Source organism: Dicentrarchus labrax, unplaced genomic scaffold (genome assembly GCF_905237075.1).
Source record: "Dicentrarchus labrax unplaced genomic scaffold, dlabrax2021, whole genome shotgun sequence".
Taxonomy (NCBI): domain Eukaryota; kingdom Metazoa; phylum Chordata; class Actinopteri; family Moronidae; genus Dicentrarchus; species Dicentrarchus labrax.
Window position 1 is genome coordinate 20,388,554 of NW_026136721.1, and position 15,720 is coordinate 20,404,273.

Here is a 15,720-nt window from a genome sequence, read left to right on the forward strand (position 1 = left end):
GAGCGCAGACTGTCGGAGTCTCTGTAGTGTTTCCTGTCGGAGCTAATAGCAGACGGAACCGGAAACGCGATCGAATCACAACTTCCACACATGTGTGGAGGAGAAAATCAGCCCCATTGCCTACAGTCTGGGTGGTATATCAGTTTAAAGTTGACATTGATAACTTTAATAGTTATAGTTACCTGAACCCGGAACGGCTGCGTCGACCAGATGGCGGAGATCGTTCAGCAGCGGATTGAGGACAGGATCCCCGAGCTTGAGCAGCTGGAGAGAGTGGGACTGTTCACCAAGAAAGAAGTCAAGTAAGACAACATCCAACAAACCCAGGGTTTCCAGATGGTTTCATTCAGTAGTACACAGCACTTTATGAAGTGACACCCTGTGTATTAACATCTTGTCGCCACCCAGCTGAGAATATTGTGTTGTTGTTGGCATTATCTGGCCAAGAAGTGAGCAGCTGTGGGCTGTAATATGGAGAGATGATAGAGAGAAACCTGATTTAAAAAAAAAAACTTCTTTATTATCCTGTCTTTTGCCTCACTACTACAGATTAATTTATTGGTGAATATAAAGAAAAATAAACCCTAAAGTCAAAGTAAAATAGTGTGTGCTCCTAAAACTGTACATCAAAGGTGTTTTTTAAAGATTTTTTTATTTCTTAAAATGTCTTTAAGCTGGGACATAGAGGGACATGACGGAACCAGTACAACTTGTACTTTACTTGAGTATTTCCTTTTTATTTCAGAAGAAAATATTGTAGTTTTTACTTTATTACAAGTATTTGACAGCTTTAGTGATTTTACAAATCAAGATTTTTACACAAAACATATGAAGAGCTTATAAAATTAATTAAACTACCCAACAGCATATACGAGTTGAGCTGAAACAATTACTCAATTAATCATTTAATTGACTTAAAAACATTTCATAGTTCCAGCTTCACAAATGTGACGATTTGTTTCATTCAATGATTTTAAGAGTTTAAATTTATTTTTTAATAATTTCGAGGTTTGTACTATTGGTTGGACAAAACGAGCATTGTGAAGATGTCACTTTGAGTTCTCGGTAAATTGTGACGGGAGTTCTTACTACTTCTGAATTTTTACAAAAACCAAACAATCAATCGATTAATGGTGAAAATAATAAGCAGATTAATAAAAGACGAAAATAATCATATTTGCAGTCCAATATAAAATAGTTCAGAATCAGCTGCACATTTTATATTAATGCATCAGTTATAATATTTTCCATTTCCTGATTACACCTACATACTTTTACTTCAATAACATTTTTAATGCCTGACTTTTATTTGTAGCAGAGTCGTTTTTCAGTGTGGTGTTTGTACATTTACTAAAGTAAAGGAATACTTCTTCCACCACTGCTGAATAGTGGAACAACCTCTATAGGACACCTATGGCAGATTTTCTGAATCCAGAATCCTCTTATAAAATAATTATTATAAACCAATAAGGTCAATAATTCAGACACATGTTTTGATTTTCAGATTTCCATCTTAGGAATACTGTTTTTTAATATTTTCTTTTAATATTTCAGATCCATAATCAAGAGAGCGACGGCTCTGGAATACAAGCTCCACAGGTTGATTGTGAACAAAGAGGACTTCATCGCATACGTTCAGGTAGAATAATCATGTTAACAGTTCACTCCACTTTTGTTTTACATTATGTGAATTATACGTTTAAAACACTAACTTTATATTGTTGTTTAATTGTAGTATGAAATCAACATTTTAGAGCTGATCAAGAAGAGAAGAGCGGTAAGTGAAACATCGTATTGCTTGGATTGGTTTGATGGTAGACATATTTTTTTAAAATTCTTGTGGTAAACTATACTTCTTAACATACGTGTAAAACAGGTAGAGTGAGTGGCTAACTGCATAAGGCAGCTTGAGTGAGACACTGGCAGCCTTTTAATGGTCATGTTCAGATAATGTCACATCATTTGACTGTACGAAACTTTACTCTCGCAGCACATACATTACCAGTTCAAAAGAGAGGAGATTGAGTACCCCATCATCCATAGAATAAACAGTGTCTTCAGAAGAGCAACAAACAAGTGGAAGGTACTGTATAAAAAGCATTTATACTGTAGTATTGGAGTGTATCAATCAAATCATTGTATTGATTACTTATCAGGCCATCTGAGCTGCTCGGAATGATCACATGTCTTCTTTTCCCACAGGATGATGTGCAGCTGTGGCTCTCACATGTGGCTTTTTGTAAGAAATGGGTATGTAACGATCTCATCATTTGCTTTAAGTACAACTCAGGCCAAACACTGTCTTCTTGTGCTAATAATAATAATAATGATATTTTCTGGGTTCATCAGGCTACCAAAGGCCAGATCAGCAAGGTGTTCTCAGCCATGCTTGCTATACACCCCGACAAGCCAGGTACAGAAGATTCTGCTTTCCAGTCTGTTGTAACTCCCATTTTTACCTTCTGCTGTGCAGTAATCTCAGTCTTAAGGATTGGAAAAACAAGTACACGCACAGGCAAAATAGGACGATGATGTCACCTAATAATAACAATGAGTAAAGACTTTGTACTTCTCTGTCTTTAGCCCTGTGGATCATGGCAGCCAAAAGTGAGCTGGAGGATAGAAGTTCCTCTGAAAGTGCCAGACACTTATTTCTGAGGGCGCTGCGCTTCCATCCAAACAACAAGAAAGTCTACCAGGAGGTAAAAGAAGCAAAATATGTCTGTTTTTAACCCACTGTTGGTCAGTGTCTTTGATTTTTAATCATGAAACCTTTACTGAGAAACTTTGTTTGTTTGAGTGAAGTTGGGTGAAAACGGCTGCTGTTGACAGATTGGTGAAATTGACTGTGTATTTGTCAAATATTCTTTTCTAAATTTCTCCAACAACTCTGTGTTAGTACTTCCGTATGGAGCTGCTGCACTGTGAGAAACTGAGAAAGCAGAAGAAAGAGCTGGAGAAAGCTGAGATGGACCTGGTGAGTGTGTTGCAAATCGAACACAAACAGTGGGAAATGCAAGAAGTCAATACAAACACACACACACACAGACTCTCACTTTCTATTCAGTGCCTGAATACCTGTTCTTCACTCCCTCCAGGGTGAATATGAGTTTTCTCCAGAAATCCTGAGTGCTAAACTGGCTGAGGTTGTGTACAGAGATGCTACAGGGAAAATCAAAGGTAGAATTTTTAAATTTGATTTCCAATTTAAAAAAACACCAAAATAAAAAAGGACTTTTCAAATCTAAAATACTTTTAACAACTTGGGTTGGGTATCACCCATGCTACCAACATAAGTATGTCTGATATTTCTTAATTTTGAGTAAGAAAAGTCTGTTTTTGCACCTGTCAATGTAAGATGTCACACATAACCCCAGTAAAACCACAAACTATAGTTTCTTGTTTGGATCAAGAGCGAGAGCCTGGCTGTTTCCCCCGTTTCCAGTCTTTGTGCTAAGCTAAGCTAACTGGCTCCTGGCTATAGCTTATATATTATATATATATGAGTGGTGTCAATCTTTTCATTTAACACTTAGCAAAGCGATATCAAGCATTCCTTCAACAATAGGAATTCCAAGATCAGGTCTCTTTACCTTTGTGTTGCTGCTCTTTTTGTCCAACAGAAGCAGAGTTCGTCATCTCACTTCTGAACATAGCAGCTATCTTTGACTTCACCAAAGAACTCCAGGACTTCATCTTGCAAGAGTAAGACACAGAATCTGTCTTGAACTCAAACAGAAATTCATCACTGAGCACGAACATACTTACGTCCCTCTCCTCGTTTGCAGTTTACAGGCAAACTACACAGAAGACAGCTTGACGTGGGATTTCATGGCTAAGAGGGAGCTGGAGGCTCCGGGGGCAGGGGAGGAGCTGCAGACAGCCAAAGGCCGGGCGTCGGATATCAGCCGCAGAGAGGAGGGCTGCTGCCAGGTCTATGAGGAGGGGGTCAAGAGCCTTAACACTGGTATGAGCTCACACATACACAGAGAACGAACTGATGTGGTAATTTGGGCTATTTTTCAAAAAGGCAAAATCACTTGTTGAGACTCAGAACTTTGATGTTTGAATTGTGATGAATTGTTATAATTAACATTTTATTACAGCCACTTGTGGATTTTATTAAGTATGAAAATGATCTAAAGTATTAAAACCATCAATTTCTTTGCACTATATGTGGTTTAGAAAAAGAAGAAGAGGACTAGTTTCACAATATTAAAAATATTACAATATTTCTTTAAAAGTGGTGGTGCCTATATTACCAAACAAGATTTACTTTATTTTACTTATTAATTCCCTTCTCTTTCTTTATTTTGCACATATCGGCAGTGTCATTTCCAATGTTGGATTTGTCCTTTTTTGTAAAAAAACAATATATATAATAAAATCTCGATCTAGGCAGGCTAATGAGTTCCAAAACATAAATACACAGTTTGCAAACTGCCCGCCAACTTCATGTGACAGGATAAGAAACCATCGCTGTGCTTGTGTGCTCTGCGCTCTAGAGCCCATGTGGACTTGCTATGTGGCGTTCTGCTGGGAAAGGCTGAAGAGAAAGACCAACGTCCAAGAGCTGAAGGAAAAGGTATGTGAATAACTTGTAAATTAATCTAATTCTCATTATGTCACTATGACCGCGTGTTCACACCTGAGGATAAAAAATGAAACACCAAAAAATTGTCAGCAGCTACAGTGTGTTTGGAGGTGGATGTTTGAATGGCTAAATCCTGACACTTCCTTTAAATCCTTTATGTGTTTGTGTATGACAGAGACAGGAGAGGCTGCTGGGAGTGCTGCAGCGCGCCCACGACTCCTCGCTGCTGAAGGAGGATTATTACAAGAACTGGGTAAGATAATGCTTTTAAACGTGTAGCTGAAATCATAGAGGCCTTTATGGTTCAGTCTCCTTTCATTTGAATAATGACTTGTCAAACGTCTGTTCACACAAAGCACGTTTATTGGATTAGTTTAGTTTGTTTGGACTGCGTGAGAACAGCGCCAGTCAGAGTGATACCAACAAACGTCTTTGAATGCTTGTCAGTTTCAGTCTTCTTCATAAGGAGTGACAGTCTAATTAGGAGAAAAGAAGTACATAAAATAACACAGAACACCCTCTCACTGAAATCACATGACCACAACGCTGTTGTTATTTGTGAGTCAATGTTCTATTTAACTTTTTACTTGGTAGCTTGACACCTTTTTTCAGCTATGATTAGAACTACAACAGAGTGGGATTGCACCTTAAGATAGAATACCAGTAGATCTTAGATCTGCTCTAGCCCCACTTTGAGATTAGTCATTTATGAATTCCCACATTATGTATTGTTTGATTGTCTTTGATTTTCAAATAAAGTTGCAGATCCTGCTCTCATCCGGAGATGCTGAGGGAGCGGCCAGTGTTGCCATGGCAGCCACGCAGCTCTACAGCCAATCGGTGTCAGTATGGAGCCTGAGTCTGCAGACAATGATGCAGCTGGGGAGCGGAGACGTGGGCAAGCTATTCCAGGACGCTCTCACACGCGTTAATCCCAAGGTACACAGAGCTCACACACACATTTGACTGTGCGTAAATTGTTCTCAATCACATTGAGTTTGGTCATTTTTCTTTGCTTACAATGAGCACCACATCAGTTGTGCTACTACTGCACAGGTATAATTGTTCTCCTTGGAGACACGGACACACACACACTCACACTCACACTCACACACACACACACACACACAGCCACCAGCACTCCTGTATAAATGGGCCATCTCCTTGGCCCAGTTAGTCTATTGCATTATATTAAGTTCCTCAAATGGCTTCCTCCACCCCCTTCTATATGTGAGGAAAAATTAAGATGTAAAAAAAAAAAATTGAAACATTAAGTTATAAACACAACATGAAAAGCCAGAGACTATTATCAGTATAGATAATTTGGGTAACTATTATTTATTTGAGTCAGTAAATGAGTTGGATTATTGTTTAATCCTATACTTTTGACAGATTGATATGTTTTGGGTGGCAAATGAACTAATCCTTAAATCCCCAGCAACACCTCAGATATTCTGGGGTCAGTCATAATGTTTTTTTTTTTAAAACATTAAACTGGCATTGATGTTTTTCTCATGCTGCAATACCTTATTGAACACAAAGCCTCTTAAAAATGTACATTTACATATTTTTTCCCTTAATTTTGTGTTGCCCTGACAGTGTCCTTCACATTGTTGCATAGCGCATCGCAGTATAATACTGTCTGGCTATGAATACATAGGCTTTGACTCAGCCACAGGCCTTTATAGTAGAGGGCTGAATAGCTGGTTATTGTTGTGTCGGGGGTTTCACAAGACTGTAGCCCTGAGAAGTAGCTGTGTGAGGAGGATTACCACACTGCTGCTGATTATTAGGCAAGTGGTTTTTCTCTCTTTAAGTTGAGAAATGGCATTAACCCACAGCGGGGTTCGTCTGGTGTTTCGAACGATATTGCACGGCTCAGAAATATAGATTAATTAATGAGGAAAATGTGGACGTCCTCTCTTAATCCAGCTTGATGTTGTATACTCATGCACTTTCTAAAGGCACATTGACCTGGGGAGAGTGGAGCAAGGTGATTTGTCACCCAGATGCTCCACAGGGATACTGACTCATTACTCATTTTTAAAATCTCTGCATATAATGGGAAAACACGACAGCTAAATCTGCAAACATCGGTCTGATTTAAGCACACCAGTGCTCAGTATGTTTGCTCTTAAGAATAAAAGGGAATGAAGATATGGTACATTGACAACACATACCTCCACTAAAGGATGCAAATGGACCCCCGCTGGGCAAGATACTGATTAGAAACCAATAGCGTAATCTTTTCTGTCCTGTCTTGACAGGAGAGTCTACCACTTTGGCAGCTGCAGGTCCAGTGGAGCGTGGCCAACCAGACTCCTGAAGAGACAGAAGCAGTCTTCAAGGTAGTCCATCTGTATCCAGTTTTAAATCACAGTGCACTGTCACTACTAGCTACTGGAACATATTGTTTGGCTCCGCTGGGAAAGCAGTTATTTTTATTATTATTAATTATTTTCTACCCATGATAATGATCTTAGAAAAGTGCCACATAAAAATGCATGGCACCATACAATGTGAAGTGAAGTTATCTTTCTGGTCAGTTTTGTAAAGAACTGTAGACTGATAAAAAATGTTGATAGAAGATTAATAGCCCCTGATGTCTGCACAGTGTTTTGGCCTCTGAAATGAGAATGCCTCGCAGACAGTTTTGTTTTCTCGTTTGTTCCCAGAGAGGTCTGCTGTCTGCAGTAACGGTTATTGCCATGGAGATAAAAGAGAGCTACCTTGATTGGTCGTACTCCACTGGAGGCTACAAGAAAGCTAGGAAGACCTTTACAAGGTAAAAGAAAATGACTCTGTCTGCTCACGTTGTTGTTAATATAAATGATAAATAACACAAAAGGAATAAAAGATTGAATTGGTCGCAAATCACTGTGGTGCAACTGCAAAATAATTAACATTTTCTTCTATAGCTTACAGGAAAACCGTCCCTTGTCCAAGGCCTTTTTCACCAGAATGATTCAGATCGAGAAGGAACAAGTACGTATAGATAGAAAATAGATTAGTGACAATAGCTTGGACTCTTAACTCTTCCAAAAAAGAAATAGCAGGGACAGACGGCAGACTTTATTATTTGTATTAGTGATAAGGCAAGACAATTCTGAGCTGTGATAACAGTGTTTGTTCTTCCAGGAGACGCCAAAGATGAACAGTCTGAGAGAGTACTACGAGCGGGCCCTGCAGGAGTTTGGCACCTCAGATGATGGTGAGCAGACTTTATATGCCTTTAAAGGAACAAGAGTAGGAAGGGAAAGTAGTGTTCAAAATATTTATTCCTGCTATTCAAGTATCAAGGACTAAATTCCAGGTTTCCATCTAACAAAACAACTGCACAAAAAATGGCATGCTGTGGTACCTATATTACCAAGATGCCAAATACTTCAATAGTTATTTGACCAGATATAGCTCAGACCTATTTTGGAGGTGAGTGTGAAAATACATTCTTGGACAGAGACTCAAAAATTAAGCAGAGGCTGGATCCCACACAAACTACTAGTCTGGTTTCTAGGCCAAAAACAGAGCTGTCAATTAGGATATTTTCTTTAATTTCAGTGTAAAAGTGTTTTCTGTTTTTATTTCCCTGCAGATCTGTGGCTGCAGTACATCCAGGAGGAGCTGGGACCCCTCGGACAGCCAGAGAACTGTGGCAAGATCCACTGGAGAGCCATGAAGTTTCTGGAAGGGGAGAGTGTGGAGAGATTCACCTCCAGATATACTCTACTTCAGACCGGGCACTTATGAGTAGCTCCGAAGAGGTCCAAAGTAGCATAGCTCAAGGCCTGTAAGTTCAGCCAATGTTCAACAACTGTAGACATTTCATCAACTAAGAGGCAGTATGTTTCAGAGCAGGCGTTCCTCTCGGTCCGGTTGAAAACTGGTGCTATGTCCATCCATGACTTGTTTCATTGCCTGCAACTGGAAAGCCAGTTTTTCTGTCCATCAGGAAAAGGCCTGTTGATTCTTCTTCAAAAAGGTTCCAGCAGTGTTGACGGGAAATCTTTTTAGATTTGATGATTTGCAGCTTTAGGCAGTAATACAACAACTTTCCATTTTCATTTACAACAGTTTGTGCTGCATTTGATACCAGACTGAAGTTGGAAATATGTAGTACTGTAAGGATGTCCAGTTGAATTGAATTCCACGTTTATTTGATACAAACTTTGATGCTGTTATATTAAAACAGTTATTCATTCTGGGGTTCTGTTTCTCTGCTGTGGTCCCTCTGAGACATAACAAAATGTACACAGACACACACACACACACACACACACACACACACACACACACACACACACACACACACACACACACACACACACACACACACACACACACACACACACACACACACTCTTTTCTAAACTCAGGACTACCTACAGCTAAAGGCAGGTTAGTGAAGTTAATTTACATTACTATGACAAAAACACACTCTAAAATTCTCATTTCAAACATTGATCCAATGTTTGCAGTCGGTATCAAGTAGCATCTCATTTCAGTTCCCACCATTCATAGTACAAAATGTTGCCTTTAAATAACAAAACAATAAATATTAAGCAGCAGTTATACTATGGGATAGTTGCACATCTATGAAATGTTTCAATGACCAGCTGAAAAACTGTTCATAAACATCTAAATATATTTACAGTTTTTTAAGGACACTTCAAATAGTTTAATACAGCGGTGGCACCTACAGTGTTATGACAGCTATGAGGTATAACATAGAAAAAAGCATTATATAAATGGATCATGATGTTGCACTGTAAGATCTAATATAGATGATACACATGTAGACCTATAAAATTGTATCACAAGGGATTTTACAATGTCTTTTCACTCATCTGATACTCAAAGACAATATGAACAATGCTTCATGGAAAGTTTAAAAGCGTTGCCAGCTTACTTCATGGTCTCTATTCATTGAAAGCCATGTTCAGAACCATGGGGCCAGATTTGGGGAGATGATATGAGTTAACTGCATTTACAGTAATTACACTCTGAGAGAGATTAAGTACCTTGGCACTCTCCAATTATTGTTTTTCACAGACACTAGTTTCAGGGCAATTCGCTTTCTCCTGGTATCTCAGTCGGGCTTTGAGGAAATTAGTGCAAACAAGAAAAGATGAAGAGAGTGAAAACAATGTGTTATAAGGCAGAAGTTGTTTTGGCGAATGATTATTTTCAATAATAATCCCTTTAGAAAATTAGTGAATTGTGTTTTAAGAGGCAATTCCAGACACATAATGTCAGCTGAAGACTTCTCTATGTGAATGGAGTTTGAAGTAGTACTGACACGCACTGCGGCTACAGTGTGTGTAGAGGATTCTGGTAGTGTTGGATGATAAACTGAGCTACTAGGGCTGTTGAAAAATTTGCAAACTGGCTAATTGTTGGAGTGCCTGTGCTAAATTTCATGTGTTGGGGAAGAATCATTTGGCAGTTAAGCCATTAAAATTAAGCATTGCATGAAAATTTAATCTAAAAGATACTGAATACTGCCACATAAAATCTGTCGCCATAGATAAATTATCTATACCCGCCTTTAACAAAAAGCTGGACCCTTTTGCTTCACATGCTCACCTCCTCCACAACAACTATCTTACTGATAGAGGACATGAACCTCAATGTGTTTTCCCCCAAATTTAGGGGAAAATGTCTTATTGACCACCAACCAGCCGTTTACCTTCCAACCACCTTGAATAAAGACAGTGTGCCCAGGTATGTGTTGGATATACCCTCCAGCTGACTAATGTACCAAACATGTAGGGGAAAAAAACCCCTGTCTGTCTGGTGAGTGTTTGCTTTCCCCACACCTTCACACATCTTTACAGCTTCTTGAAGAGTATGTAGGAGAAGAGTACCACTACGCCTGCAGACAGCAGCCCAATCACACACTGGTGGATGGTGATGACGTTCTCCAGGGCGTGGATGCGCTCCTCCATGGCGTTGGTGTGGATGTAGTCATAAATGGAGGCTCCGATGCTCCACACCGCCCATACAGCATCCACCAACGCTTTCATAGTGGGAGAGACCATTGAGAGGGCTGCCTGCAGCCGGGCGCCAGCCGCGTCCGCTGCTTATTGGCCCCACTGCACTACAGAGAGAGAAGAGGGTGACACATGGTGCAGTGAGGAGGAAGCATTGTTGTGTGGGCATAGTCATAGCCTCCAAAACAGCAACCACAGTTACATATCTACAGCCATGAAAACAGTGTGTGTCTGTGGGAAGAGTGAAACTTCACATCAAAACAGTCCTCTTTATACTTTTCTTTTTTATTCAGTTACTTAAGTACTTCAATTGATTGCAGTTTTAAGGAAGTACTTTGACTTAACTTTAGTGTTTCTTTTTTTATGTTACTTTAAACTTGTTACTAGACTACTCCACTACATTTCAGAGACAAATATTGTATACAAATATATATGTATACACTTTTTACTCCACTATAAAATATCTCCACCTGGCCTGTCTTATACATTAATGCACTGCTAGTAATCCAATTTAGCTTTACATAAATATATGATAATATATAATATAAATAATAATATGACACTGACTTTACTTTTGAAACTAAGTACATTTTGCTGATAGTACCTTGAGTAAAAAAAAGACTTTTACTTGTACTGGTGTATTCTTACAGTATGGTATTGTTTATTTTACTTAAATCATGCATGATGCATTTATTTACCTGCTTCAGCAACAGCTGCAATATAACTTTTCAAACACCCTTTGTGATTTTGCCTGTTTTTAATGCCTTCAGGGTCTTTAACAATGCAATCCTCTTCCTCTTCCTCTCTCTCTCCTGCTGCCTCCCTCAACACATGCTGACGTCAGTACAGTATTAATAAACTTGGTCCAGGACTGAACTGGATTCACATAATCTGGCATTTGGTCTCGTAAAATGAGAAAACCCTAAAATCTGCGGCGCAACAGGAAAACCTGAGTTTGAGCAAAACGAAGAACCACACGGGAATTGTGTTGTACACAGATCAAAAACGCACAGGCTGTGTGGCGGAGTCATTTATTAATGGGCTCAAAAACTCACCGACGGGTGTCAGACGTTAATGTGACGATGCAGATGATGCTGAACATCCGTCCTGCTGTTGCTGGAGTAATGAGATGTCTTGTTTAGGAGAAGCCGGGCTGTTCCTGTCAGGTACAAAGTCGGACATTGCTACTTGATGTCAAGTCGGCCTGAATCCGACACACAGCTTCCGGACAAACCCCTTAAAATATAAAATTATTCTCTATTAATATCGCCTACTACATATTTTAGTCGCAGAAAGTGTCCAAGTGAATAAAAGAGTGCATTGAAGGAGGAATATGACACCACTTAAATCGTTACAATGGGTTAACAAATAAATAATGAGACCTTCAGGACAAAGTGTCAGTTCATTCGTTTTATTTTGATACGAAATCCGCCCAATTTCCGGCTATATTGTGGGTTTCTTGTCCACATGAAGCAGCTGACTGATGCCATATGAGAACGTCAGCACAGGCAGTAAAAGTAGAGCATGACCTCGAGAATTTAAAAGAAAAAGAAAAGAAATAGGATGCAAAATAACCTAAAATTAAATAATGGAAAATATCACAGTAGATATACAAAATATAACAATAGAATAGAATTAAAATAATTAAAATAGCAGAATAGAATAGTTTAAAATAGCAGAATAAATCACAATATAGTAGAATAAAATGCTAAATAGCAGAAATAATAGAATAAAATAGAACAGAATCTATTGCCATGTTACAAATATGGACAGAAAATAATAAAATACATGTAAAGAATACAACGAGAATGTAGAGCAGAAAAAGTGGAGTTATGGAGCACATAACTTAAAAAAATAAAATACAAACAGATAAATAGAAACCTTTCTAACTAAATATAAAATATGTAATGAAGCCACTTATAACATAAGCTGAGCAGAATCCATTTGTCTCGCTGTAATTAACCCCCGATGTGCAACTTCACGTGATCGCGCAAACAAAACAATAAAGGTTGTGTTTGACACACACGCACGTCGCTGCCACCAGGGGTCGCAGCACACTAACATGTTGCTGGTCAGGGAGGTAACATGAGAGGTGTGATGAACCTGGGATGTATATAGCCTGCTGAACAGCATCGATAAAAGAGGGGAACACCTTGAGAGAGCCGCACACTCGCCGCCCCGGAGCCACCGGAGACGCAGCTGAGTGCGGCCACGGTGTGTGTGTGTGTGTGTGTGTGTGTGGTGGACGGGCGAGCCAACACACCGCAGGAATGTGTGACAGGCAAACACACATGCTCGGACATTACTCTGTGTAGTGCTCTTGGCCGTTTTTTTTAAAGTCCTTCTTTTTTAGAATAATTGGAAATACGGGGGCCACGCGGCTGCGACCCCCCGACGGAAACCTATAACTGGAGGCGAGCCAGTGACGCGCTGAAAATAACCAGGTTACCACTTAGCACCGGTCCATTTTGGGGAGGGCCCAGCACGAGGGCGCAGCACCATATATCAGCTCCTTCCAGCTGTTTGGGAATACCCTGCTCATAATATCGAGGCTGCAGCATGGCAGCAGCAACAGCAGGCTCCTTTTCTCACTCCGTCTCCCTGTTTGTCCGTCTGTCTCTTCCCAGAATGGATATTGGGTGGCTGTGCTGGGTGCGCACCGGGGATCTCTCGGTGGGAAACGAAGAAGGTTTTTTTTTTTGTTGAAGGGAGGGAGAGAGGGGAGGGGGAGACTGGCACAAGAGGCGACACTGTTGCGTCTGCATGTTTTTTCTCCTTGGACAGAGGGGAAAGATAGGCCGGGGGGGGGGGGGGGGGTGGGGGACTGTCCGACTTATTCCAAGAGACAATTCGTTCCCCCCACCCCACCCCCCCCACCCCAAAAAAAGGATAATCTTGCTAAATTTGGGATGCATGCAACACCAAGTGATCAGATATGACTGGGGCGGCGGTGGTGCTGGCGGTGGATCATGGACGGCGAAGTTCAACTTCGCCTTCAGACGCGATCTCCTCCAGACGAGCGACCAGACAGACAGTCGGCGCCTTTTTTTACGCGAAGTCACCATATGGCTACAGGATGCTGACACCTGCCCGGTGCGCAGATAACAACAACCGGGCAGCATCACCCACTTCTTCAGACAGTGACAGGCAAGTAGATCAGTGGGTATGTATCGGCGTGGTCACAGATTATTAAACCCTGAACATTCCTTCATTAACCTCGTCTGGAAGTTAAAAAAAAAACCTTGTGGTCTAAAAGCCAATTTCCAGAAACCTATAGGTAAACCTTTTGGAGTTTCCTCCACATAGAGTCCCCGGAGATGGGACTGACGATGATGATGATGATGATGATGATGGTGTGTGTCAGAGGCTGGGTCTTTGCGGGCAAGGTGAGTCCTCAATTCGTTCAACTGGCCTACAAAGTCCCAGTTTCTGGCTCATGTGACCACTAAGTTATAGAAAATACACAATCATCTGTCAAAGAAACGAAATGTGGAACAGATGGACAATACAAGTAGGCTATCGCGGCAAAATAGCGATATCTAAGGAGATAACGTCTCACTAAAGGTCAGTAAACGCACCATTTAATACCGCTGATAAATAACGTGATCTGCCTAATAATTATGGCGATACCAATAAATACCATAGGCCCGATATAGACCGCAGGTAATATTATACGAATACTCTTTTTTTCTTTTCTTTATAGGTTTAATATATGAGCTATACAAATGAAACTTCAAAGGAGGACTACATTTGCAAACAGCTGCAGGTTTTAACCAAAGGAAACGTGAAGGCATGTAATATGAACTATTTAACAGCTCAGAGGGTGAAACTGTGAATGTCGTTGCTTAATTATTGGCCAAAACCTTTGATTAGTCAAACTTGAACTTTACAGCTTTGTGAAAGAGAAGCCTGCTTCTCAAGAGTGTCACCGAAAACCAGAGCAGAGGTTGTTTCTGTCTGATGCATACAATGATGAACAACTTTCACACAACGTTTCTCTGAAAAAAAAAAAAAGTAGCTCTGTATGTCTTAGCTGGCCTCATTCTGCTACACAGCTCTGATAAATAGTTTTCAGAACAAATCTTTTTCTTTCTTTTTTCCTGGCCTTTTTTTTTTTTTTTTTAAAGCCCAATCAAAAATAGGCCAAAATAGAAAAAAAGAAAAAAAGTTACATTTGCAGGGAAAATCAGTCAAATTATTGAATTATTCTGTCTTCAAAGAGCACACATGATAAAAACCTAAATTAGCTGCATTACAAGCAAATTACTCATATCCTCCTCGAATTTAGATGAGCGGTTTAATCCAAAGTTTAACCATTTCTGTAGACACTGACAGCTCAGACTCTACATGAACACACTGAAATGAGTTTAAAAAAACGAGACAAAGTGCCCATACTCTATTATGTCGAACAAGTGTGTCAAGTGGGGAAGAAGCTGTTTTGGAGGCCTGTTTCTATATCTGTCCTGACCCTAGCATGCCGTACATACCTCACTAATGAATTTAGCATCCCGACACTAGATGCTTTATGTAATTAATAGAGCTGAGGGCCGTGGTGGCATCTCCATGCTGCAAGTGACACATAGGTAAGACATTCGCTGAAGCATGGGATTTTTATTTTAAAAACACAAGACCTCCGTGATTATTAAAACACACCTAAAAACACTCACGTAAATGAAACAGACTCCGTTGACATCACAGTAGGCAGGAAGTTGTTACAGTTAATCTTTCTGTCAGTTTCACTTATGAAAAAGTTAATACTTGATCATAAGTTATTTGTAGGCTGTGCATAACAGATCAGTGGCAGGCCATTTGTTTTTACAATCCTGCTATGTCGTCTGACGTCTCTAATAAGTTGTCTCGAGGGAAAGCTGATACTTTGTCAAGTTCTAATTAAATTCCCTGTGGTTGTAGGTGATATCATACTGCTAATTTATGTTAAATATAAAAAACTATTTATGAAATCAGAAAATACATTTAAAATCAAATATAGAGAATACATAAAAATGTTTGTAGTGCACCTCAGACTGGTCGAGATGCACTCAATTATAATCAGTGATTCCCTCCAACGTAGCCCACTAAAGCGCAATGACACATCACAGAAAGCAGATAAAACCACTCCAGCCAAAAGCTCTCCAT

General features: G+C 39.9%; 1 protein-coding gene and 1 long non-coding RNA gene across 2 annotated transcripts; one reads left to right on the forward strand and one right to left on the reverse strand.

The window, feature by feature from the left end:
* Nucleotides 1-46: 46 nt before the first annotated feature.
* Nucleotides 47-8,797, forward strand: utp6 (UTP6 small subunit processome component). Its single transcript, XM_051383853.1, has 19 exons — nt 47-302; nt 1,555-1,639; nt 1,736-1,777; nt 1,991-2,083; nt 2,203-2,250; nt 2,350-2,413; nt 2,584-2,702; nt 2,900-2,977; nt 3,099-3,180; nt 3,624-3,705; nt 3,789-3,967; nt 4,506-4,585; nt 4,770-4,847; nt 5,354-5,533; nt 6,862-6,942; nt 7,270-7,379; nt 7,513-7,579; nt 7,733-7,805; nt 8,187-8,797. The coding sequence occupies exons 1-19, from the start codon at nt 211-213 to the stop codon at nt 8,339-8,341; spliced, it is 1,788 nt and encodes a 595-aa protein (XP_051239813.1). The 5' UTR covers nt 47-210; the 3' UTR covers nt 8,342-8,797.
* Nucleotides 7,652-11,839, reverse strand: LOC127354174 (uncharacterized). Its single transcript, XR_007881478.1, has 2 exons — nt 11,640-11,839; nt 7,652-10,691 (listed from the first exon to the last, which is right to left on the reverse strand). It is a non-coding gene; the product is annotated as an uncharacterized LOC127354174 (long non-coding RNA).
* Between the last annotated feature and the right edge of the window lie 3,881 nt (nt 11,840-15,720).